The 25,366-nt window shown below is 41.4% G+C and overlaps 2 protein-coding genes across 2 annotated transcripts; one reads left to right on the plus strand and one right to left on the minus strand.

Annotated features, from left to right (window-relative positions):
- Positions 1 to 98: 98 nt before the first annotated feature.
- On the plus strand, positions 99 to 5,847 carry LOC129342299 (caspase-7-like). Its single transcript, XM_054997988.1, has 4 exons — positions 99 to 347; positions 1,576 to 1,748; positions 3,649 to 3,799; positions 4,042 to 5,847. Exons 1-4 carry the CDS (start codon positions 155 to 157, stop codon positions 4,287 to 4,289), a joined length of 765 nt encoding a protein of 254 aa, XP_054853963.1. The 5' UTR covers positions 99 to 154; the 3' UTR covers positions 4,290 to 5,847.
- A 4,987-nt stretch (positions 5,848 to 10,834) lies between these two features.
- TGOLN2 (trans-golgi network protein 2) lies at positions 10,835 to 21,335 on the minus strand. The gene is made up of 4 exons (XM_054997681.1): positions 21,156 to 21,335; positions 18,688 to 20,030; positions 14,798 to 14,881; positions 10,835 to 13,922 (listed from the first exon to the last, which is right to left on the minus strand). The coding sequence occupies exons 1-4, from the start codon at positions 21,271 to 21,273 to the stop codon at positions 13,917 to 13,919; spliced, it is 1,551 nt and encodes a 516-aa protein (XP_054853656.1). The 5' UTR covers positions 21,274 to 21,335; the 3' UTR covers positions 10,835 to 13,916.
- Between the last annotated feature and the right edge of the window lie 4,031 nt (positions 21,336 to 25,366).

Raw genomic sequence — 25,366 nt, forward strand, 5'->3', positions numbered from 1 at the left:
GTAAATGACAGCTAATCAAACATATGAAACTTAAAATGCCCCACCTTACAGCCGAGTCACATTCAGCTGGGCAGAGTCTGCATCAGCTGCTTTCACTCTTAACAGCCAGCACGAGCAAACACCCTGCTTGGTGATCACTGAAGATTTTCGCAGTATGGCAAACCACAAAAAGAACCGGGCTCTTCTCATTGTCAATTACAATTTCTATAGAAGTCCGGAGCTCAGGGCTAGACCAGGCGCAGAGAAGGAAGCAAAGAGGCTTTTCAAAGCCCTCTCAGCCTGCAATTACGCTGTGCAATTGCACTATGACTTAACAGCTGAGGAAATACAAGAACTCTACGAGAAAGGTATGTAGTGTGGTTTGCCAGATATGTCATGTGCTACTTAGATGAACAAGGCAATACCGGATGATTGGAGGGAATCCTAGCCATAACTGCATATCATCAGAGAAAGAAGACTGTGCGGCAGTGCCCCTTGGTCTGCGCTTGTTAAAAACTGAGAGGGGTAACTTGAAAAAATTAGTTAGGGTGACAAAAGCTCCGGGTTGTAGCCAGCCAGCCTCTTGTAGAGGTTTGCCTGCAGAATGGAACATACCCTCCCAGTGCAGCCTACTACGTCTCTGGAAAGTTGTCTTTGGTGTTGAGGGGATGCCTAGAAACAGTACTGGGTACAGTGGCAGGGTGGTCTGTAGCAATAAGTGGAAATGAAATTACCTTCCCTCCCTTCACAGGAAAAAATAACCATTGAATTACAACCCAATAATTCAGAGAGCAAGATTTTTGTAACACACAGTGAGTTGTATCCTATCACTTAGCTAAGTGTGGAGCTTTCTTCTTTCAGGTAGACAATTATAAATACAGTTTAAAAAATCATATCACTATGTGGGGGGTTAGGCTTGCCAGCCTCCAGGTGATAGCTGGAGATCTGGAATTACAACTGATCTCCAGGCAACAGAGATCAGTTCCCCTGGAGAAAGTGGCTGCTTTGAAGGGTGAACTCTATGGAATTATACCCCACTGAGGCCCCTCCCCTCCCCAAACCCCACCCTCTTCAGGCTCAGCCCCCAGAATCTCCAGGAGTTTCCCAACCTGGACCTGGCAACCCTAGGTGGGTTTAGTTGCTGTATAGCTATTGAAAGACAAATCTTTTCAGAAAAAAAGATTGACAAGGCTTTGTAGACCCAAGTAGGGGAAGGTCAGCACCACCCACCAAGATCTGTGACCAATTCCTTTATTCACCACCACAGTGTCACTCTTAAGCCTGGTATTGTTTGAGGTGGTAAACGAGTCTGGGCTATAATGCTTCTGCAGGGGTAATCGTGCTTGAATCCGTCATATAAAAATTCTCTGCACATAGAAAAATAACTTACTGGAGAGAAGGATGTTAGAACTCATCTAATTTTCCATGTGTGAGCTAAAGTAGTACCGCCCAGGCACAGTTTTAGTACTTTTATGAAAACTAGGCTTATCTTGAAAGCACGGCATGCTCCCTAATTTTACAGAGGGCAATGGAATAGGGTTGGGAAATAGAGTTTCTATTGGTACATTCCTGTTTCTATTTCCCACGTCTTTGCAGAAGGTGATGCCGATCATGGGGACTACTTCGTAAGCATCCTATCCAGCCATGGCGAGGAAGGGGCCATATTTGATTGCGATGGACAACCAGTTCAGCTAACACAGATTTTCCATGCACTGTCTCCACAGAGGTGCCCCAAACTGGCTGGAAAACCCAAAATCCTCTTCATACAGGTAATATTCAGAGCCTCAGGTAGTAACTTTAAGGTGTAAACACTAGTAATGATGGGGAATAAATAAATGAGTTTCACTGAAATGCATTTCCTCTTATTGTGTGCTTAACTTCAGTTTTATAACAAGTGTGACTATGAGTCAGGTGCCAAAAAGCAGCATGAAGAGTCTACTTCCTGCTTATCAAATTTCAGGAATTACCTTTTCCTCTGAACCAAGAAATTGCCTGCTTGTTGAATTTCCTGAACTCATGATGTTAATATGGCAAATGTACTCTATAGCTTCCTGGAGCGCAATCAGAAATGGTGCAGAAATATGTCCTAATTAATAACCAAAGCCTAACACATCTAAAGCCACAAATTGTCCTTTATTGGGGGATACTGAACCAAGTATATATAACGCATCTATCATCAATATAGTGCAGTTCTATTAAAACTATGGTGAAGTTATTTTTTTCAATTAAAAAAGGGACAACAGATTTGGGGAAATATAACCATATAATGCAGATGTGAAAGAGCACTTTCAGAAATTACAATGACACTGCTATTTGACACCACAGTGCATACAAACTGACAGGCGTGGCATGTCGGGGTTGTCATGCATCTGACATTGGTCTTTTCATTTTTTTTGGTCTTGCCCTAAAATTACTCAGTTTTGGGGGGGAAAGCATTGAGTGTAATAACAGAAATTGTTGGATAAGTGATCCCTGTGGATTCAATAATTTTATTGCTGAGATACCTGAAGGAGGTGCTTACACAAGTTGTTTACGACCAATTATATTCTTTGACAGCAGGACAAATGTGTATAGCAGAAAGATGGAAATACGAGAGCGCTAACAATAATAAGAATAGCTTAAATAACTCTTCATCTTACCAAATGGATTTCTTCTATCAGAATGACACACATGAATAATTTTTGGAAAAGTTGTGTATTATTAATACTTTTGAAATGGTAAATTTAAGCATTGCATTCAATCATATATTGTTTTCTTTGATCTGTTGTAAATGTTGGGAAGTCTTTGTAAATAACAAAAGATCATTTCCAAAGAATTCTAGTCTGGGTCCAAAATGCTTCAAATAAAGTTCTGGGTGCTCACAGTAGCTTTTCACTGCAGTCCCTCAGGCCTCCTCCTCCCTTCAAAGTAATTCCTGAAGTTCAAAAGTCACTCGGGTGAAAACTGTAAAGGATTGCAATAAGGACTTAACATTGTCGATTCATTCAGTTTTTCATGTATGCACACGGAGTAGTTTGAGTTCTGGGCAATAAATTCAGAAAGCGACAGTATCAAGCTGGCATTTTGAGCTTGATAAATGACTGTATGATGGCTGATGTGTAGATTCAGGGGTGTCAGATACAAATAATGGTTAGGAAAAAATCCAAAAAACAGAAGTCATGTAATAACTTTTTATTAGGACTAACCAAAATAGCAACGGTGTGCAAGCTTTTGAGTTCTCCAGAATACTTCATCTGATTGGATTTATGTATGCATGCATGATGTCTTAGGCCATGATCTTATGAGTTCTTATTTGCATCCTGAGTTGAATGCCAGATAGATTTGAATAGATAAAATGGAGCTGGGATAAAATGGAGCTGAAATCCTAAACTGGCTTACTCCATTCTAAGCCCATTGAAGGGAGCCCAATAGTAATAGCTTCATATGAGGGTGGCATGTTTGATTTGTTTCAGAGGTTCTACATCTCCAGCTCCCTAGTGCTAGAAACAAACAACACCCTGCTTATGATCTGAGTCTTGTAACAACATGTGGCTGGCCATGAGAGTTGCAGAAGGTAGATCTATTCCCAGAGTATGGGAGCCAGACTTTATTCTAGTGACACTGGTATTTGACTATTGTTGGAAATGAGTAAAAAGCCATGTAATGGCTGTACACTAGCTGTGTTTCTAGGCCTGCCGTGGAAAGGAAATTGATCCAGGCGTGTGGATTCAGACGGACAGCGGTGAGCTGCAAACAGACAGCAGTGAACCACAGACAGACTGTTTCTCACACTACCTTTCCATCCCAGAAGATACTGCAGTAATGTTTTCTTGTAGTCCAGGTACGTAAAGCCTAGCACTCTTTCCCTACACGTATTTATTCTGGAGTAAATTCCATTGACTAATCCCAAGAGAATGGAGTGGAGACCTTCAACAGAGTGAGGGGGTGTGCACTCATAGCTTTTTAAAATGGTCACTAAGGGGGCCATCACAAAAGGGAAAGTGGCTGGTGTCCTTGTGGCCCCTTTTAGTATGAATAGGAATTAATATCACTCTTTCATGCTTTTTTCCCTGGAATTCTCAGGCTATGCATCTTTCATCAATCAATGGGAATCTATGTTCCTCAAAGCTTTACTGGAGTTACTGGAAGGAAAGGAACGTGAACTCGAACTTGCCCGTTTAATGACCTGGATTAACTGGAGAGTTGCATTTCATTTTCAGGCAAAGGGAAAATACAGCGGTGGTAAAGAGATGCCTTGCTTTGTCACTAATATGGTGAAAGAGGTTTATCCCTTCTCTTTGGAAAGGAGGCTACCTCTAGACAGTAGCTGATCTTGCAGGAAAGAAGCACGAACGTGGTTCTTAGGACCTTACTCAAGAACAGCGGAAGCAAAGCGGACGGACTGTCAGAAATCAGACAAGGGAAGCTTTTCCCATCACTTTCTCCTCATGCCAAAGACACATCTGTTGAATTTCTAGATGTCATGCAACTGACATTGCAGGAAAAAGTGAGCATTCTAAATTAGGATGGGAGAGACCCAGCTCCTTTATATCATCCTTCTTCCTGAAGCTTCACACAATTCCCCTTTCCTTCCTTCTCATACTTAATTATCTTTCTGAGTATTCAAGTAGTATAAACACACCCTAATCAGAGCAACAGAAGAAATAAAATTGAGTCATACAACTTTAAACAAATTAAAAATGGGACCCCTTTTTCAGGTTGGGGCTCAAGGTGAGTTTTGGGTATAGAAAGGGTAAAGACTGCTGATCAATACAACAAATTGTGGGATTTATTTTTTTTATCCCCTCAGTCAAAACAGACTTTCTTGTGTGGGCTGACTGTTAATGGCTGGGAATAAAGAAGTCAGGCAATTGCAATCAACCAGCTGTAGCGATGATGTCATATTTAATTATATATTCTGGTTTCATTGTGCTATATTTTAAAACTGTTATAACTTGGCCAAGTTCTAGGAAAAGTGGAAATGAAATGGGGCGTGAATGCATGCATATGTGTATACATAAAACATTTATTTAAAGGTCATCTTAAAACCCCTTGGCTAAAATGTTACATCTTGAGTATCTGAGCTGTGGCAAACATCCATTCTTACCCTTGTCTGTCACCCTCTCATCGTGGTCTAAGTATACAAATCTACCTCCACGAAATATGGTAAAGCACCCAACATGTAGATAGCACTTTCAATGTTTTGCTGTGTAAATAAATGGTGTTATTTTGTTTCTGGTGGTTAATGTGGCGTTTTGAATATGTGTTGCTACAGTATAATATGCAGACTTCTAAAGGATGAAGGAGAGGGGCTAGATGGGTGAATGAAGTGTGCTGAGATTGGATGGTACCTGTACCCTAGGGGGAAGAGTGAACCACAGATCAATTAGAGCACTGAAAGAAAGTGTTCAGAGTCAGTCAGTAAAGTTCACTCAGTCTGTGTGGAAGTCTGTGTCTATGTGGGTGAAAGGAGAGAGATATTCTGTGAGTGAAATTCTGAGAGAAGAAGTCTGTATGTTTTTACTTGGTGGATGAAATCAGCCTGTGTGTACTTCTGGCAACTCAAAGAGAACTCCATGATCGTCGTCGTCCTTCTGTGCAGCCCCACATTGGGACTGCGCAGGCGCAGGCCAAATGTGTGTCTGCACAGAAGAGACTCGACGATCAACAGTTACAGGTGAGAAACCCTGTTTTTCTTCTCTTCTGGGGATATTTTAGCTTACGAGGTAACTGGGTGGAAAATTAGTCTTTGTAACTGGGTCTGTGGAGAAACATATAAAGACGTATACCTATTTCAAAACCACTACGCTTATAATCTATTCTGAAACCAATATGCTTATGAATTATCCTGAAACCATTATGCGTATCTACTTATAAAACAACTGTATTTCTGGTTAAGTAACATGCCTATTTCATCTAGAATAAAGTATCTTTTTAACACCTCACAGCTGACCATTCTGACATATTACTATCTACAAGTAAGACTTCCTGTACAATAAGTCAAACTGAGACAGAACTAAGGCAAGAACCTTTGGGGGCAGTGAAAATCTAAGAGAACATTAAGGGAATCGCGGGCAGCAATATATAGGTCACATAAAGGGCGGGGGGCACCAAAGCAGTATAAAAACAGTAGATAATTGCAGCCTTCAGAAAGGATGGGAATCTATGGTGGTATCATAGTTAGTACTTCCTTTTCCCAACAGGTCAAAATTCAGCTAGACCAAATCATGTGGGAGGCTGCAGTTTTGAGTTTTATGAAAGAAAAAGGGCAGAATATATGTGTAATAAAAAAGTTTCCATTGCAAAGTTAATCTTTGTTACACCACAAGGTTAAGGGAGCTATATAAGCTGCTGCTCCCAGAAATACTGCACTGATAAAAAGTTTTAAAGAGCTGTTACTTAAAGAAACGTAAATTGCCTGATTATGAGTTTTATGTTGCAACAGTGCTTATCTTTTAAAAAGGCATCCCCTCTTCTTATGCACAAGAGGGAATGCTTCTTCTAAAACAGCACCTACAGGTATTTTTTTAAAGAAATAATCTGCCACATAATCATGGGTGCCTTTGTATCTATTAAAATGCTTTGTAATCAGTTCATCAGAGTTCACTTCCACCTTGCCCTCCAATCCAGACTGAATAAACGGTCTCCATATGGCAGACCTTTCCAACAGGTAACTAAAAGTTGAATGCGGTTGGATGAGTATTGAATTCTTAAGGCTCAGAAGAACAGCCCCCCTGATTCTACCTGGGCTCATGCTGAAAATACCCAAGATTTTAATTTGGTTTGAAATTTTAGAAGTCTGAAGTCTATGCTTAATTCTGCTTTGCATTCTGTTATGGAAACAAGTGGCTTTGTCTCTTCCTCTGATCTGCTTACCAGAAAAATAAAAATAGTTTACAACCTGAGCAGTCATTTCCTGCTCCACCTCTGGTTTCCACTAATAAAGTCTTGGTGATAGGGTAGCTGAACTGCTAGTATCAGGTCCTGCATCTGTCATCTAGGTTTTACTGCCCTGAACTTTGTACACTTGACAAAGTCTGCCTCAATCTTGCCAATCAGAGCAGCCTGCAAGCTGGCCATGCTTGCCTCATGTTTAAAAGATTTGATAAAATGTTTAAAAGGGAAATTAGGTGTTTCTCTTCCTCTTAATTGTGTAATGGGATGTAGATGACCAGGGCAAGAAACAGATCCAGAGAAGTTAGCGGTCAGATTACATCTGACGAAGAGAGCTGTGGTTCTCGAAAACTTATGCCTCAATAAAGTTGGTTAGTCTTAAAGGTGCTACTGGACTTATTGCAGGGCAAGAAAGAGGGTGTTGGACATAAGTTAGGGGGAAAAGATCCTTTTGAAAGCTGCTTGGTTTAAAAGATCTGGTGTTAACATTAGGGTCTCCTTATATTGGGCTAGATGTTGGAATGACATTGAAAAAAAAACTACATGCAGGGGAACAATAGAGATGGGGGTGTGGTAACAGGGAAGGGGGAGGGGTTACTCCCTCTGTGATTCTTCCTGAATTGAAATCTCAGCCTGGGCTGCTTTAATCTACAAAAGGTTGAAAAGACACACACAACACAGGCACATACCTTTTCTCCCCCAGGACGGCTTAAAGCAGCCCTAGGGAAGGACATTTTCAGAAGAGGGGGAAAGACTTAACCCTTTTCTTCAGCCCAGGAGCACCAACCTATATCCCACTGCTGGCCTCATTTCCCCATCCATAATTCTGGGATAATAGTATTGCATTAGGCTACAGGATGGGTGTATGGATTAATGGGAACAGTGGAGCGTCCCTATATCTGGTCTGGGTCCACCAAAATCAGAGCCAGGGCTCCTTTACAAGATTTTTCCAGTCCCTAACTGGATCTCAAGGCATTCTTACCATCAGCTGAGGCCAGTCTCACTCCCAGGCTTTCTGGGGGTGATCTATGCTCAGTAAACCACAGTGTGTGTGTGGGGGGGACATTTCTCTCTCTGAAAATCCCCCCTTCCAGCTGTTTTAATCCCTGCTAGAAGAGGGAGGGAGACTGAACAACATGGGCATTTGTTTCCCCCTTGCTAGGGCTTATCACAGCCCTGGGACAGGGGCATTTTCAGTGGGGGAAGCAGTGCAGCAGAGGCAAAGTTAAAACCTTCCCAAATGTCACAGCCTCAGTCTGTATCCTCACCGCTGTGCATCCGCTTTCCAGAACCAAAGAATAAAACTGAAGTTCCCAGAATTCATGTAGGGCTGGGCTGACTACTCACTGATGGCACATGCTTATAAATAGGATAAATTCTTCCAGGTCCAGTTGCTTGAAAAGTGCAGGTTTGGTACAGTAGTAGTTTCAAGCCTGAGCACACCCAGGTACAAATCCCTACTTGGGTGCCCTTAATTCTAACCTACCTTACAGGGATGTGGTGAGGATAAAAAAGGAAGCAAGAAGCATGTATGTCACTGTGATCTTTGGAGAAAGGACAGAATAAAAATCATGTAATATTAATTGAAGACAAAAAGCCAATCCAGAGCCAGGAGCCGGCATGCTCATGACAAACAGCACACACCGCAGCAGGAAAACCCCCAACGATAGGGCAGCCGGGCATTCCCCACCAACACGGCAGCCAAGCCTGCAATGGCGTCATCTATTGGGCCAATAGACTCCAGTTGGCCAGCTTCGCTCCCATCACCACGCAGCAGTGCCAGAAGGCACAAATGTTATCTTTATACCTGCAAGCTTGATGTTTATCTTGCACATACACTCTTTTACCCACTAACAAAAGGGAAAAACCAAGCAGAGGTCCCACCCGTCAGCTAAACATTTCTCTCCAACCAAGTTCAGCAACTGAAACTATATCCACGCAAACATAAGTAAACAGCATTATGTGCTTCTACAGGGACTGAGAAGGCACACGTCACATTTAGGCTGTTGACACATATATTTTAGTCCAAAAATACTAGAGGCAACCCTGGTGAACAGATATATAGAACAACAAACCAAGGCTCAATACAGTCAAAACCCAAAGATATATTTCAATTTTACATATTATAAAGTGCAAAAGTGCTACAATTTCATATATGAAAATTGTAGCACTTTTGCACTTTATAATATGTAAAATTGAAATATATCTTTGGGTTTTGACTGTATTGAGCCTTGGTTTGTTGTTCTACATATATTTTAGTAACAAGAGCACATAATGGTATGTTTCCTTCGCACCCAGATCACAACACGGTTCAGCAGGATCATGCAAGCCCTTCTTGATCACTTCTCAGAGTGCAAATACTACCACTCCCTCTAGACCCCACCTAGAAGAGACGTTCACACTCATTCAATGAGCTCTCTAACCCAGTCACTCACTCAGTTTCACTTTCAGACAAATTGGAGGTGATGCCGGGCAGTAAGGCAGATACTCTGCTAGGGGTGAGCCTTTCATTGGCAAAGATTTCGGGATTTATATGTTGAATCATACCTTGCTGATGGAGAAACAGGTTGGTTTGGTGGCAAAAGTGCCTTTAATCATCTGTGGCACCGAAACGGTCTTCCTTTCCAGGCTCAGCTGACCCATGATAGCGTAACATCAAGACTTGACTACTGTAACGAAATTCTGTGTGGGGCTGCCCTTAAAGACAACTTTGAATCTGCAAGTGGTGCAGAATACATCTGATTGCATTTTGACTGGAACCAGCAGATTTGAACGTGTGCCAACTTTGAGATTCCTGTGCATCTCAAAGTTACCTGTGCATTTCTGGGCTCCATCTAAAGTCCTGGTTCTTACCTTCAAAGTCTTCCACTCGCTTGGACCCACATACATTACTGTCTCTATGTATGAATATACCGGACAATTATCCAAGTCAATTAGAACAGTTTCAACCGATTTGCAGGCATTCTTGGCAATAGAACCATCTTCTATTAGGTTAGGTGCTTACCTCCTTGGGAGTCTTTCGGATATTATGCACAGCAGTTTTAATTAAGAAGGTTTTAAGTTAGCTGCAGATACTGTTTTTATTGTTTACATAATGTTATTGACTTTTAGCAAATTTAAATATTTGGGGCTGATAATTTTGTTTAACTATTTTTGTGTGCTACCTTAAGCACCGTTTGATGGTGGGGAAGGCAGGATATGTTTTAATTGGTAACCTACCTCACAGGTAGGGTTTTAAGAGCAATGGAAATTATCTATGGCTCAATGGAGAAAAGACATTGCAATTAATAAATCAATACAATTTAGAGCCAGTTAGAAAACCTGGGTTCAAAGCTCCAATCAGTAATAAAATTCACGGAGAGAACTAATACCAATCAGCACCTGTCAGCCTAACCTACACTGAAGGATAAAGGGGGTAGGGCATGTACACTGCCCTCTACTATTTGGAGGAAGGGCAAGATAACAATACAATACATAAAATGTTCAAGAGTAGGGCTGTGCTTCCTTAAAGTGTCTATAGTCCTACTGACTCCTCTGTCAAAGTCATGGCAGACTATCACATGGCAGACTATCACCCTAACCCTTCCTGTAAGAACCCTCACTTAGCAGAAAAGAGGTGGGTGCTGGGTCCCTCCAGTATGTGCACACAACTGAAAAACAAAAGCCAAGATCTCATGGAACTGGGAGCAAGTGGTATAACAGACATGCACCTAATGCAAAAAGCCCCACACAGACATGCACATGCAAAAAGCCAGAACAAAATTAGTCGCATCAGCAGCTTCTCAATCTATATTTTGCCACCATTGAAGTGCAGCAATGAAAAGAAAAACACAACCTGGGGACGGAATGAAAGAGAATATGAAGATTAAGGGGGAAAGGAATGCTCTCAGGTGTAGATTCCTTTTTTAAAAAAACTTTGTACGCTACCTTGCAAATGTTGGAAAAGCAAATATTAACTATAATAATGTGTCTTTAATCAAAGTCGCAGTCAAACAAGCAGATAGCTATTTATTAAGATATTTTTATCCTGCTTTTGGGATACAGAGCAGGCTTTTAGTACTCCAGTTGTTTTATGGCTATCCAGACAGCAAGCTTTCTTCTGGCTTGGCAGATAAACACAAGCAAAGAAAGACCGATTGCATTTCTCATCACCAAGTTAAGCTTATAACACAGTGAAATCAAGCCGAAAAGCAGCTAGGCTTCATCTCAGAGACACTGCTCTTTTCCTCCATAGTCTGAAGATACCTATACGGCATTTCCCTTTGAAGGGAATGAATTCAAAGGTTGGCCAACTGAGATTTTATTTTTTGATCTAGAACACTGCTGGAAGTGCCAAGACTGTAGGACAGTTCACTATCAGAAGCTGCGTTACCAGGTGGCTGATGCTGCCATAGTTAAGTAAATCATACACAATCTGTACAGATGTCAATTGCAAAGCGTAAGAGGGATGTATCATATACTTCCCAAACTGGGGAAGGAAGAGGGAGTATGATAACAGCAGTATCCTGTCTCTACTCCCCGTTCCATGAATGTTCTTCCACTACAAATGGAACACAGAGACTACCTCCACCCACCCCTCTCTGCTCACCATGAGGAGGCAGGGCTGTCTCCAAGCAGCAGTTCTTGTAGGCAGAGTTTAAGGAGTTCTTGTGAGCAAGGACACAAGGGAGTATTTGGAATGGAGAGGTCTTAAAGATCCTGTGATCTCCATACAAGGTAGGGCCATTTAAAAGTTGATGCAATGTTCCAAGAAATGGTGGGAAAAGTTTGGTATATCCATTTATTCAGTTCACCACACAGAAAATTACAAAACTTAAAAACAAGCCTGAATTCTGCCTGAATTTTTAAAGTGTCTCATTTTAAAGCTGCCAGAAACAAAAACACACATTTGTGGGTCCAAACAGCACTGAGGACAGTAAAGGAAAATCCACATTTTGGCAAGAAAGGTACCCAAGCAAAACAACTCCACTCATTTGAAATCTAGGTAAAAATGTGAACACAACAAAGAACATGGAGCAAGTTTTCACTTGTAGGGGACAGGGGACTTTAAGTCTCTTGCCTGAGAGAAATCACAAAATCAATTAAAAATAAAAAAATAATTCCACAGATTTTTACAGTGAGAGAATTAAGGAAAGAGCATACAGGATTGTACATCAAGCATAACAGAAGTCAGCCTCCAGTGCTTTAATTGCAGGGAGCAACAGAACACGGTCTCTGACAATTTCCATTTGGTATTGGAAGAGGAGGACCACTGCTGATTGCAGGCAAGTTGTCACTTACTGGCCCTGGAATTCTCAACATGCTGGTTTTTTGCAACTTATTACATGCCTAGCTACAAACCAACTAAAATTATCATAGAGTTGGCATGGGACTCCAGGGACAGACGATCATGCCAGCATTCATATTTTTAATGGTGAGAACAATTAGCCAGCAGAAGACTGGGCTTGAACTAAAAGACTCCTTTCCAGGTGCAGGAGAAGGTGGTCAAAGCTTCTCAAACAGCTATGCTTCTCCCAATTTGTGCTGACAGAAACTGCTGAAGGGAGCTGCAGAAAACATCAGCATTAGAGGATATTCTAACATCCAAACAGACTGCCAAATTGCAATTACGTGACTAAGCAGGGTTTGCGAAATTGATCCTCTATTAAGAATTGTAAGTGGAAACACATGCACAGAATTGGAGAGATTGAGGCAGAATTAGTTTCTCATTCACATTCTCACCTTCCTTAGGATGGACAGAAATAAGGAGCCTCAGAACAGCTGCAGTTTGCCAAAGGCCATCAAACAGACAGAAAGAACAGGCTGGTTTGCATTAAAGATTGCTCTATGGAATTACGAGGCTCTGTAGGAACACTATTTCACTGATTTAGGAACATGATAGTGCTACTATGGAATTAAAACATTCAGTGCATCGGTGAACCCTAGCATACATTTCTAGCCAAATGTTCTTCACACTTTGAAAGAAATGCACTAAAAAAAAAGCTATTAAGTGAAAAAAAGATGTTTAGACTTATGCAAGAGCAATCGGCCCACTCTTAGGATCAATAGTGAGGATCTATGTGGGTCTGAAATGGTGGATTTACACAGCAAAAAGCAACTTATGAACAATTTATTCTTTGCAAATTACCAGTGAGTGCAAGTTACCAGAAACATTTGAAAAAAAAATTACTTGCAGTTCTTGAAACAGCCCCGACAACTTCGCTCTTCTGACATTTGTATTGTGAGGATGTGGCACTAGTGGCAGACAAAATTTTGTTGAAATTCTTTTCAAAAGATGATTGGCACAGAGCAGAGTGGGGAAGGTCAAAACACTCCACCCAAATTCTATCACACCAGCAAACTTTGAATCCTCTGATCTTCAGCTTAACAGGAAGCAATGTACCAAAAACAACAACAAATAGAATTGGGAAACCACAAACTGAGCCTTATAACCCCTCCTTTTCATAGACTTTCCTCTCTAGAAAGACTTGTAAACATTAATGTTAATGTCCAAATTTTGTCATCTACTTGTGGATGATTTCAAACAGATCCCTCCCCGCCCCCTCCCCACAAAACGACTAGTGCAAAGGACCCTGAAGTGAGCTTCTAGTTTCCATACCATGAACAGCTGTTGTCAGCATTCAACCTACAATCCCACCACACTGATTACCAAGATTGTGCCAAGGAATTTAGGAGAGCGTGCAGCCTGCTCATTTGACAGGCAAGGTGCCTCCAAAGCACAGCCCTTTGTATCACCATTGCAGAACAGTAGCACATTATTTGGACACAGGTCGTACATAACGGTTCGTGTATCACAGTATGGGAGAAAACAGTCCAACCTCAAGTAGCTGAGAGGGGTGCATGAACATGTGAGGACTTGGAAAGAATGACAGAAAGATGACCATTACAAAAGTGCACGTGCAGAATTAAAAGCACTTCTTTTCCTCCCTTCCCTTGGGCACAACTGAAGAGCATCAGGGCTGTACGGATAGAAGGCGAGACATTGGCCCATCTTTCTGTGTGCTTCTTCTCAGGGCGAGTCCTTATTCAACCCAATGTCTAGTAGGGATTTGGGGTTTTTTGCTTTAGATCTGCAAGGAAAAGGAAGATTTAAATCAGTTCACTAGGCCAATGTTTCCCGCCCACACACACTTTGGATGAAATAAAACTCGATTATTTAATTACTGGTTGTATTTTTTGTATTCCAGCCAGACTATCAGCATTTAAAATCCACTACAAATACCAGTTAAAATAGAAAAAAAGCTGACTAGGAAGTGAGTTTTCAGCATGGCCTGAGTCCATGCATAATAGAATAATTCCCGGCTTCTGCCATGCCTCTTTTTTAAAAAAAAAAAATTATAAACATTTGACAGAGCATAAAGGCTCTTGAACAAAGTACAGAATAACAGATTAAAGCTACAACCAAAAATATAAGCAAGATACAGAACACAAAACTTAATAATATTGCTCCTCTCCCTCTCCTCAATTACTTATACCCAAAGTTTTGTACTCAACATTCTATATTCAATTGTATACATCACATTTTATATTCGACATTCAGCCTCATAATATTTAGTATTTTGGCTTATTAATTTAACTATTTAGCTTAACAATTACTCTATTTTGATATTAATTATACATTCTAAATTTGATGAATTAACCTGTTGTGTATATAAAAAATTCATCCAATCACGCCTCTTTCTGATAGTTTAAGCAGTAGCAGCATTTGTCACAACGTTTCTGTCCAATCTGTATACAAATTGATTCCCTCCACCAACTGCCTAGCATAGAGACTATTCTGTGTTACTGGCTGAAACTGCAAATGTTCATCTTGTCAAACCACACTCCTAGCTACCGTGTGCTGAGCGGGTGTGTAAACTGCACTAAAACAGCACGGAGAGCAAACACCAGTTCCGTGTTTACTGTCAGAGAGGCTGCTGAGTAGTCATGTGCTGCTGGAGCTTACCTTTTGATCCAGTCGCTGATAGTCACTGGATTTGGGCCTTCGGGTTAACTTTGATCTCTTTCCTTCCAAAGCAAAGGCAATGATCTTTGAAGGCAGGAGAAAGGGAACAGGTAGATTAACTGGCAGCAGTGAGAGTTAACATTCAACCGTACGCATATGCCACACTTAATCAGCGATACCCAAAGTGATATCCAATGGCAACATGGTGCTTGCCAATGGGTTTCGTGGGGCCCATTTTGACAGCTTCTCTTCCCCAAAGCAAAAAGGCAGTTCTGCTTTCCTCCACCCTAATGGAGTAGGGAGTGCTTTGGATGAAACAAGGAATATCCACCTCTGTCTCGGCAGGGAACACCCATTCAGCAACAACTGCCTCTATCACTGGAGAATAACTGGCTTGTAATCTCTAAATATTTAGTGACTGGTTCCAGCACCCCATGGAAACCATGACAGCCTTCCAACAGTGTGTGATGACTTCACTGTTTTAATAGCCTGTCCTACCACATAAACAGAAGCATTTAGCAATTTCACTGAATCTATTCACTATCACCCCAAAGCTCACAATACTAAGGGGAACAATGGCTTGGGGAACCAAGCCATTGGCTTGGGGAATCAAGAATTTTCTGCTTCGTGCAAAATGCAGTTCAGCTCTCTGAACAGCTGTTTCAGCCTCCATTACAATCCCTTAATAGTATCATATATGCACATATCCACTCTCAACGTTATGTTCAGAAGTGGGCAAAGCAGAGGTCCCCGACCTTTCTTGAGCCTGTGGGCATCTTTGGAATTCTGATACTGTGTGGTGGGTGAGGCCACAAAAGGGCGGCCAGAGCTGATTTTCAGCTACAGTAAAGATCTTTGTGTTGTGGTGGCAGCTGCTGCCAAAGCAACATTATAAAAAATCTGCACAACCAATCAAATCTCCAATGGCCAACCAGAAACCCTGCTGAGCAAAAATCTCACCCAGCCCCATCCACTTCCTTTGGCAGGTGCCATGAAAGGTGTCAGCAGGTACGATGGCACCCAGGGACACCATGTTAGAGGTATCACATTGGGGACCCTGGGGTAAAGTTTCTGGTGATACCAAATGCTATGTGTCACTTTCAACTATTCATGTATTACGTAAACCTTCAAGCACACTAGAAAGCCCAGTTTAAACAGGGTATATATAGCATCAAGAACGGTCTTCCAAAACTTACAACTTTTCTAAAGATTTGTACAGAAAAGGTTTTAGAGGGATTTGAAGGATATCTAGTTTTACTTTTCTATTAAAAGTAAAATTAAATATAAACTGCAAACAACTATTCATGTATTACGTAAACCTTCAAGCACACTAGAAAGCCCAGTTTAAACAGGGTATATATAGCATCAAGAACGGTCTTCCAAAACTTACAACTTTTCTAAAGATTTGTACAGAAAAGGTTTTAGAGGGATTTGAAGGATATCTAGTTTTACTTTTCTATTAAAGTCCAAAAGACATCATACAAGTGTCAAAAAACTGGCCTCTCTGAGTCTGTTTCTTCACTTTTCAAATCTTTGGTTCAGGCTTTTGGGCCTAGTTAAGCTACAGACGGCCCATCTCTGGAAAATTACAGTCACTATGACTCTGCAGTGTCCAGAGAGATAAGGGATGAGCTGGACCTGAGGCATGCAAGTGCAGATGAGACCATAGGATCAGAAAGCTTCGAGGCCAGAGACCAGGAGAGAGTTTTGCACTCGCATTCCATCTTATTAGCGCAAGGAACCCAGGATGAGGGTAAGTTGCTCTGACTGTGAATATGGCTCAGCTGCAGAGGAACGTGGTCACATGTCCTAGTAACACCTACTGATCGGTCAAGCAGGATCAGGCCATGCTGCTGGCAGCCTGGCCTAAATTAAGTGTCTTCATTCTACTTAGTGCTCTGCTTGATGCTGCTGGTTTAATACCAGCAGCTACACACCATTCCGTGCTCTAGACTTAACTATCAGGATAGGTGTCAGCCCAGGACTCTTGTCTCTGGATTCTGGAGTTCTATCTTGAGTTTTGTGCCTCTGGTACGACAAGGCAATATCTGTGTCACGGGACCAAAGCCTATACAGTATTTTAGAGTCATTATTTAAGTTTATTATTTTCTGTCTTGCGCAGGTTCTACATTTATAATCCTTCACGCACTTCCTATTTAACTTTATTATGCTTCTGTGGTGTTATTTGGCTTTGGGAGCTTCAGTCTAAACCCAGTACTTTGGCCTTTTTGGTTACAGCTACTAAGTAATTGCTTTTTTGTGGAACTGAACCTGCAGGTGTCCTACTTTGCAGGGCTGACTTTCTGATTAACACCTAGTAGGGATGGAGACTTGGTTCCTTGGTCTCCCAGCTAAGGGTTAGTTAAGAGGAACTGGCAGAGGCTCGTGTTACCCTGGAAGGCAATGATTCACACATGCCCCCATCAAGTATTTTGTTCTTTACCTGCACTCCAGCCTCTTCAGGATACAAGGGGCTGCAACAGCGAGCACAAGAGTTGTTTTTCTATGCTAGGAGAATAGAGTAAATCTACTGGGGGGGGGGTGAGAGGAAACTTTTCTAGAGTTAGCTCGCCACAGTCAGCTGACTGGTCAAATATCCCACAAAGTTAAGGAAGTCACCATATAAATGGCAGCTTACTGTTTTTATTTCATCGTGGTATTGCCTGTTCACAACTGCAATACATTTAACAACAGCTCCCTTTAATTTTGATTTACTTTCATATTCTGGCATTACAGAATAAAAGTACAAGAGAACTGTTAAGTAAATCATTCACATTTATACACACATTCCCTAACACTGTTAAAAGTTAACTAATCTGTTTGTACAACGAGTAGAAACATCTAACTATAGATGATTATAGTATCTTTTGTTGTCCAAATGTAAATGCTTTAAAAATACTTGGGCACTTGACCATTCGATAAAAGACTTGGTCACATATTGATCAACCCCAGCAAATTCTGAGTTTGGCCATTGGTAGATGCAACCTTGCTTGCATTCCCCTCTCCTGTCACCTTCTATTCATTATTCTAGCACAAAGTCATGCACATGTCTTTTGTACAATTTTCCAAAGCAGTTCTAGGATGTTAAGGAGTATTCAATCAACTGGATTCATTTCAAAATGAACTCTTGGTTTCATGTCAGAAAAATTCTTGCTTAAATGTGAACTGCCATTAAAGCACAGCAACAATCTTAACTCTTTTACATTCCCTGTGCATCCTTTATATAGCTGGAACACAGTACAGGTTAACTACACGGCACTTTCTTTCCATCAAACCTCGGTCAGTCTCAGGAGATGGCAAAACTGTATCACCATTAAAAGCCTCAAACAGTCAGATGCATTTCAAGAAACACATTTAAAGAAGTTATCAGAACTTCTACTATTACACACAGAGCTCAGATTAGTCCAAGGCACTTTCTGAATGGTCTTGGTTGGTACATTTGAAGTCACTCTTAGACTTTCTTCTAGGCATATGTGGGGTATAAGTTCTAAAATAACTATGAAAAAATAACTCTCCCATCTCACTGATATGACAACACCCATGCTCTGCAGTACTGATGGATCTGAATTTACCCTACCAATGCTTACAGAAGTGTTCAGATGTAAATGTTTTAATGGTCAAATACTTCAGAGGACAGTATGTGACAATTCAAGAGCCAGCGTCCTCAAGGGTTTCCTATCCAAGATTGAAATCCCACCATTCACTGAGTGGTGGGTAGGAATGCAAACTCCCATTAGAGTTAATTTTTAGAATATATGAGCTCTTCATGACTGACAAAGGCAACACACTCTTGCCTGCCATGCACATGGAGAAGAAAGAGTTTCAGATCGTTCAGGACCAAGACATGCAGAAAATGGCACGCACTCTCTAACAGAAATGAAAACACTCACCTTTCGTTTATTGTGGTAGGCAATGTATAAGGCAGCAACAACAATAGCAGTGGTCACTAAGTAAGCAAAGAAGTGGCTATTCTCAGATTCTTTGGAGGCTGGATCAGGTGGAAGGAGGGTCTTTTTCTCATCTGCAGTCTTGGAAACCTTATCCTTTTCCTCATTGTCTTCCACATCATCTCTGTCTTGATCAGCATCAAGGTCCTCATCAACTGATTCTTTACCTGCAGAATCTAACTTTGGAGCCAGAGGATTTAACTCACCAGGACTCTGAGCAGCATCAACATCCTTTACAGGTGGATCTTTCGGGAGGTCTTCTTGCGAATTCCCATCTTGGTTGGATTGGCCATTGTCTGGTGGTTTAGCAGGACTCTGAGCAGCATCAACATCCTTTACAGATGGATCTTTCGGGAGGTTTTCTTGTGAATTCCCATCTTGGTTGGATTGGCCATTGCTTGGTGGTTTAGCAGGACTCTGAGCAGCATCAACATCCTTTACAGCTGCATCTTTCGGGAGGTCTTCTTGTGAATTCCCATCTTGGTTGGATTGGCCATTGCTTGGTGGTTTAGCAGGACTCTGAGCAGCATCAACATCCTTTACAAGTGGATCTTTCGGGAGGTCTTCTTGCAAATTCCCATCTTGGTTGGATTGGCCATTGCTTGGTGGTTTAGCAGGACTCTGAGCAGCATCAACATCCTTTACAGGTGGATCTTTCGGGAGGTCTTCTTGCAAATTCCCATCTTGGTTGGATTGGCCATTGCTTGGTGGTTTAGCAGGACTCTGAGCAGTGTCAACATCCTTTACAGCTGGATCTTTTGGGGGCTCTTTTTGGGAATTCCCATTTTGGTTGGATTGGCCATTGCTTGGTGGTTTAGCAGGACTCTGAGCAGCATCAACATCCTTTAGAGATGCATCTTTTGGGGGCTCTTTTTGGGAATTCCCATTTTGGTTGGATTGACCATTGCTTGGTGGTTTAACAGGACTATGAGCAGTGTCAACATCCTTTACAGCTGGATCTTTGGGGGGCTCTTTTTGGGAATTCCCGTTCTGGTTAGATTGACCATTGTCTGGTGGTTTAGCAGGACTTTGAGCAGGGTCAACTTCCTTTACAGCTGGATCTTTCGGGAGGTCTTCTAGCGAATTCCCATTTTGGTTGGATTGGCCATTGCCTGCTGGCTCAGCAGGACTATGACCAGTGTCAACACCATTGTTCACAGAGTCCTGGCTTGGATGGGTATCTTGCAAGTTGCCAGTTTGGCTGGATTTAATATTGCTTGGCCCATTTGTAGGTACATTTGAAGCCTCTCGTACGGTGTCTGGCCTTTTTGCAGTTGATGCTATCCCTGAAACACAGAAGTTTGTATTTAAATTATATAGCACATCTCACTATAACACATTATTATACAGCACTACTGCAAGGATGTCAAGGGCATCTGCACACTGCAAACAGACTCAGATCCATAAATTATTTCATTAAAATATTTATATGTCAACTTTCTCCTAAACATCTCATGACACAAGGCAGGTAACAATATATCACAATTTGATAAACAAATATTAAAACATATATAGATATATGAAAAAAAATCTAAGAGCATCTTATGCACCCAACAGCAGTGTCCGCCCTGAAAAAGCCAACAACAGCTTGAGAGAATTCAGTTCTAATATCACTGGTTCTGTGAGCTACTTCAAAATCCATGCACCCTGAGGGGATGGGGAAGGTAAGAAAGGAAAGAAGGGTCCAGGGTCATCATTTCCATATGAGAGAAACTCTACTCCTTGCAAGGTCAATTGTTTTGTCTGTTTGCGCTTTACACAGGAAATTGCCCTAAAGTGTCTTGCCAAATAAGCAGTGCATAAACGGAACAGCTAGACAGACACACAAAGGCAACAAAGAAAGAAGTGATTGAGCGTATGCTTTCTACAGTCATCCCAATCTAAACTGTAGAGAGCTAGGGAGGTGGAAGACTAGACCCGTATCTGAAAAATAACAACTGCAATTATATATTGTTCTAGACAGATTAGTGCCCCACAGAGCAGAGAACAAAGTTTTTGTTATTATCCCCACAACAGAGCTGGGGAGCTGGGGCTGAGAAAAATGGCTTACCCAAGGCCCCCAGTGGAGCTCATGGCAGTAGTGGGATTTGAACAAGCAGAGAAATGTCTCGCAACCCAACCACTTAACCGCTATGCTACGGTAGCTTCCAGGGAGTAGAGTTGCCAACTCCGGTTTGGGGAACTCCTGGAGACTTGGGAAGTCTCTGGGGAGGGCAGAGTTTGGGGAGAGGAAGGATCTCAGCGGAGCATAATACCACACAGTCCACCCTTCAATGCTGCCGTTTTCTTCAAGAGACGTGATCTCTGTGATCTGAAGATCACCTGTAACTCCAGGAGAGCTCCAGGCCCCACCTGGAGATTGGCAACCGCGCCAGGCGGCCTTTCTCTCTTGTTTATGACTACGTGCTGACCTTTCGTGCTGCCTTTGGTTGTTTTTGAGCCTCTCCCTTCAGAATTAAGCGGCACCGCAACGCTCAACACCGCCAATCCAAAGAGAGCCAGAAAACTCAGCCACCCCACCGCCGCCATGCCGGCTAAAGAATCTCTTCCGCTTCCGGCACACCATGAGGGGAAATCTCTATGGCTTCTCCCAAGCCTCCCACTTCCGCCGTCTGTCAAAACGACGACGCTCGCCTTCCCCGTTCGCTCGTGTCCGTTACTCTCGCGAGATCAGATGATCACGCGACAGCTGGGCGCGTCAACGAAAGAAGAACGTCATAAAGGAAAGCCTTTCTGGCGGCTGGAGGGACCGCGAAGGATCATAGAGATAGCGGAAGGTTGGAGGGAAACGTCTAACCGCACATCCGCTAAAGCCATAATCGCGAAGGGATTTGTTAATCAGAGCCGCATGGTGTCGCTCTAGGCAAGCGCAGCTCTATGGTGAGTTGTGGTCTGGAAGTTATGAATCGAAAAAAAATATTTTAGCCTCAGTGGCGGGGGTCGCCTTCGGGTCTTCTTCTGTCTCCATAAGGAGGGTAATGGTACAGCCAGCCCCTTGTTTTAAGATGCAGGTTTTATAGGGTAGGGTTTTAATTTTGTGCGTCCTTCATTAACTTGCTTCTCAACGGCGTTTGTTTAAAATTTTATTAATTGCGGTGTTGATTGTATGTGTGCTGCTTCAGTTCATCTGTTGTTATGGTATCTGCTCTTGAGTGTCAGTAAAAAAAGTAATGAAATGTAAAACTGCAGATTTAAAAAGAAAGCATAGAATATAAAAATACAGCAATAAATAATAGCATAAAATAATAAATGCAGCTGTGGCGTGGAATAAAACAATTTTGTCCTAAGCAGAACATTTTCCAGCAAAGACTATAATCAAACATTCACATAAAGCTCAAGGGATTAGGAAAGTTTCCACATGGTGCCTAAAAGGCAAATTCATATCACTAGACAGTCCCCAGTTGCCACCACTAAAAACACCCCGCTTCTTGTAGGGTTTGATTTAAAACATGAAGATTCCATGCCTCCAATAGAAGTATTTTTGAAACATCTTATAATGTATGTTAACACAATAAAGCAAAAATTCAGATGCAAAAAAACATCCACAAAGCAGCTATAAAATAATTTAAAAGGGCAGATCAAAAGCAGCATGTGCCTGAGTTTTTAAAACTGCCCCCAAATAGCAAAATAGTTTTTGATTGCACCTTGGAAGACTTAAAGTGGAAAAGCAGCATGTAAACATCTTAAAGAAATACTAATCCTGTCTTTCCCATTCCCATTTTCTCCTTGCATTTAACTCTCCTCACCCTTGATCTAAAAATCAGTGTCATCTTAGTCATTATTATATGTTCTTAAGTTTTAATATCAGGATGCAAAGTCTTTGCTTTAGTTTACGTTCAAAGACAATTTAGAATCTTTTGAGAGTGCAGAATGCAGCAGCAAGTGCCTGCTTGACCCTTCTGTACATTTTGCCAGCTTGAAAAGGCAAAAGTGCTTTCTGTATAATGGATCGTGTAAATGCCTTTCCCATCCCAGCATGTTATCCATAGACTATACATAATTACTAAGCTAAATAATAGTAATGCAGCACCATCTTGTGGTCTCCATCACATTTCCTGAGTTTTGCTTGAGAAACAGAGATGGTGATCTTTTATTTCTTTATAAACTTGATTTTAAAATGGGGGGCTTTTTGACCTTTCTTTAGGAGACTCTCCACCCATGTTAGAGGTATTGAGAGCAAAAAATAAAATCAAGCTATTGGGGCTGCAGATTGAATTACAAGTCCTGCCCAGAGGAGCATAGGGTTAGTTCAGATTACATGGCTTTTAAAACTGGAACAGTAAAAGAAATGCAAGCTCGACTGGGTAGGGCATTCCTCCATCTTTGGTTACATTTGAGTCTCACAATTCTCTTGTAAGGCAGAGAACAAATGAGGCAAAAGAACTAGGTGGAGAGTTATTAAGTACTGGCATCATCTTACTGCGATGAAACTAAATAGTCTTCCTTGGCTTTGTTGGACAGAACAATTTAATGGACTCCATTCTTTTAATTGTACTTGGGTTCTGTGCTCTTTGCTCCTTTTTTACATAACTGGTCTTTTTCAGTTTAAATAGTAGGGCCTCTTTATATAACATGAGATGCCCAGAATATGGCAGATGGAAAATCTTGCTAAACTAGCAACCTGCAGTAATTATTTCTTTAAAAATATTTACATGCCACCAACCGAACTCAACCTTTTCTCATCCAGAGCATTGGGAGCATCTTCTAGGTCACTACTAGCTCTCATTCCTCATTCATTTGTATTTTATTATGTTGCTAAGACTTAACTTGTTTACCAGCTCTGAAGTTGACTTGATGTCTGTATTCTTTCCCCAGATATATTGTAAATCATATGAAACAATAATTTGACTTGTTGTAAATCATTTGAAACATCAATAAAGAAATTTAAAAAATACTAGCTCCCAAATCTGTTGGAAACACAATGTCTTGTGTACAGAGAAGGCAAAAGACAGAATACCTGCAAGGGGCAGCGGGTCTGACAGTTAGATAGATGACAAAGTGGGATCCTTCTTTCCTCCTCTCTTCTCTCCTTGTACGTCTCCAGATTGGTATTCTTAAAATGCTTCCTGTTTCTTCCCACAAATTCCCTCCTCCCTGTTTACTGAGAGTTAGTATCTATTCTGTTTCTCTCCTTTCTGTCAAAGTTGTAGTTCCTGAATAAACTCTCTTCATTCACTCCTTAATCAGACTAAAGATCATTCCTAAGATATACCAGAGCCTACAAAATCACACCCCCAAACAAGCTGAGAATCAGTGCAGGTATTTAAGCACTGGCGTAATATGCTCAAGTAATGAGTCTCAGGTAAGGTTGCCGACTTCGGCTTGGAAAATTCCTGTAGATTTGGGACAGTACCTGGGGAGGGTTTGGGGGAAGGGAGAAAGCTTAGAAGGGATGTGATGCCATAGAGTCCACCCTCTGAAGCGGCTATTTCATCCAGAGGAATTGTCATCTGTACTTTGGAGATCGGTTGTAATTCCAAGAGATCTCCATGCCTCACCTGGAGGTCGCCAACTCCCGTCCCACGTGACAATGATTACTCCATTTTAGACCAAGTGTAATTTCTGTCAAGGGCAACCCCATATTGCCACAAAATAATCAGGAAGTTACCAAGAGATTCATGGTGCTAGTAAAATCTTCCTTAGTAAACCGACATGTATGTGAATGGGAGTCGCATTATCTATAAAGCCTCTCATATTATATGTAGTGGAAACAGCAGGAAAAAATGGACTAAAACCAATGCTGTGGCCATGAAAAATTTATCCCTCAGTTAGTATGGGCTGGAAACTTTCCTGACTTGGCTAAGGATTCAACTTACTCTAAGAGTGAAGTCCTAAGAAGAGTTACTCCAGTCTAATGCCTGCTGATGCAGGGAGGCTTCTGTACCTTGCTGGAGTCCACTAACGCAAGAGCCCCCGACCTGTTTGCTCCTGTGGTCACTTTGGTCTTCTGGCACAGGGTGGCTGTCACAAGAGGCAGAGCCAACTACAAAATGGCTGCCACAGGATGGAGCCAACCAGAAAATGTTAGGGAGTGAGGTTGTATATAATTCTAATATTAAATCTTCATTACTAGGGTTACTAACTGCCTGGAGAAATAAATGTCCAATTTTTTAAACAGGCTTAATGTATGGAAATGAAGAGTTGAAGTTTCTTATTTATTTATCTAGGTATTTATATTAGCTGGTAAATAATATCCCATTAAATCTCTATTAAAAGAGCCAGGATTTCCCCCCACAGGTTATTAGTTACCCTTTTTTCTTTCTGGGTAGAATGTGTACATGACAGAAGAAGCATTGTAACCAATGAGACAAGATCATGGATGTTGGAAGAAGTCTGTTAAACAAACATGTATAATTGCTATATTTTATTTTAACTGTTATGTTATTGAAAAATATGTTCACCGTATAATAAACTATGTTGCTGTTGTTGACAAGGCAGGGGCTTAACAGACTATCCTTTTGGTTCCAGAAGTCACTTTTAAAAGTTTTTCCAAAAATTTGCCTTCCCAATTATTGTTTCTCTGTAGGTGACACCATTGCATGTCACAATGAAACCAACTTAAGCCTATTCTAGCCTCATCAGCTTTCTCATAGGTCCATAAGGATAGAGTTCATCTGGAATT

This window comes from Eublepharis macularius, chromosome 14, assembly GCF_028583425.1.
Source record: "Eublepharis macularius isolate TG4126 chromosome 14, MPM_Emac_v1.0, whole genome shotgun sequence".
Classification (NCBI taxonomy): Eukaryota; Metazoa; Chordata; class Lepidosauria; order Squamata; family Eublepharidae; genus Eublepharis; species Eublepharis macularius.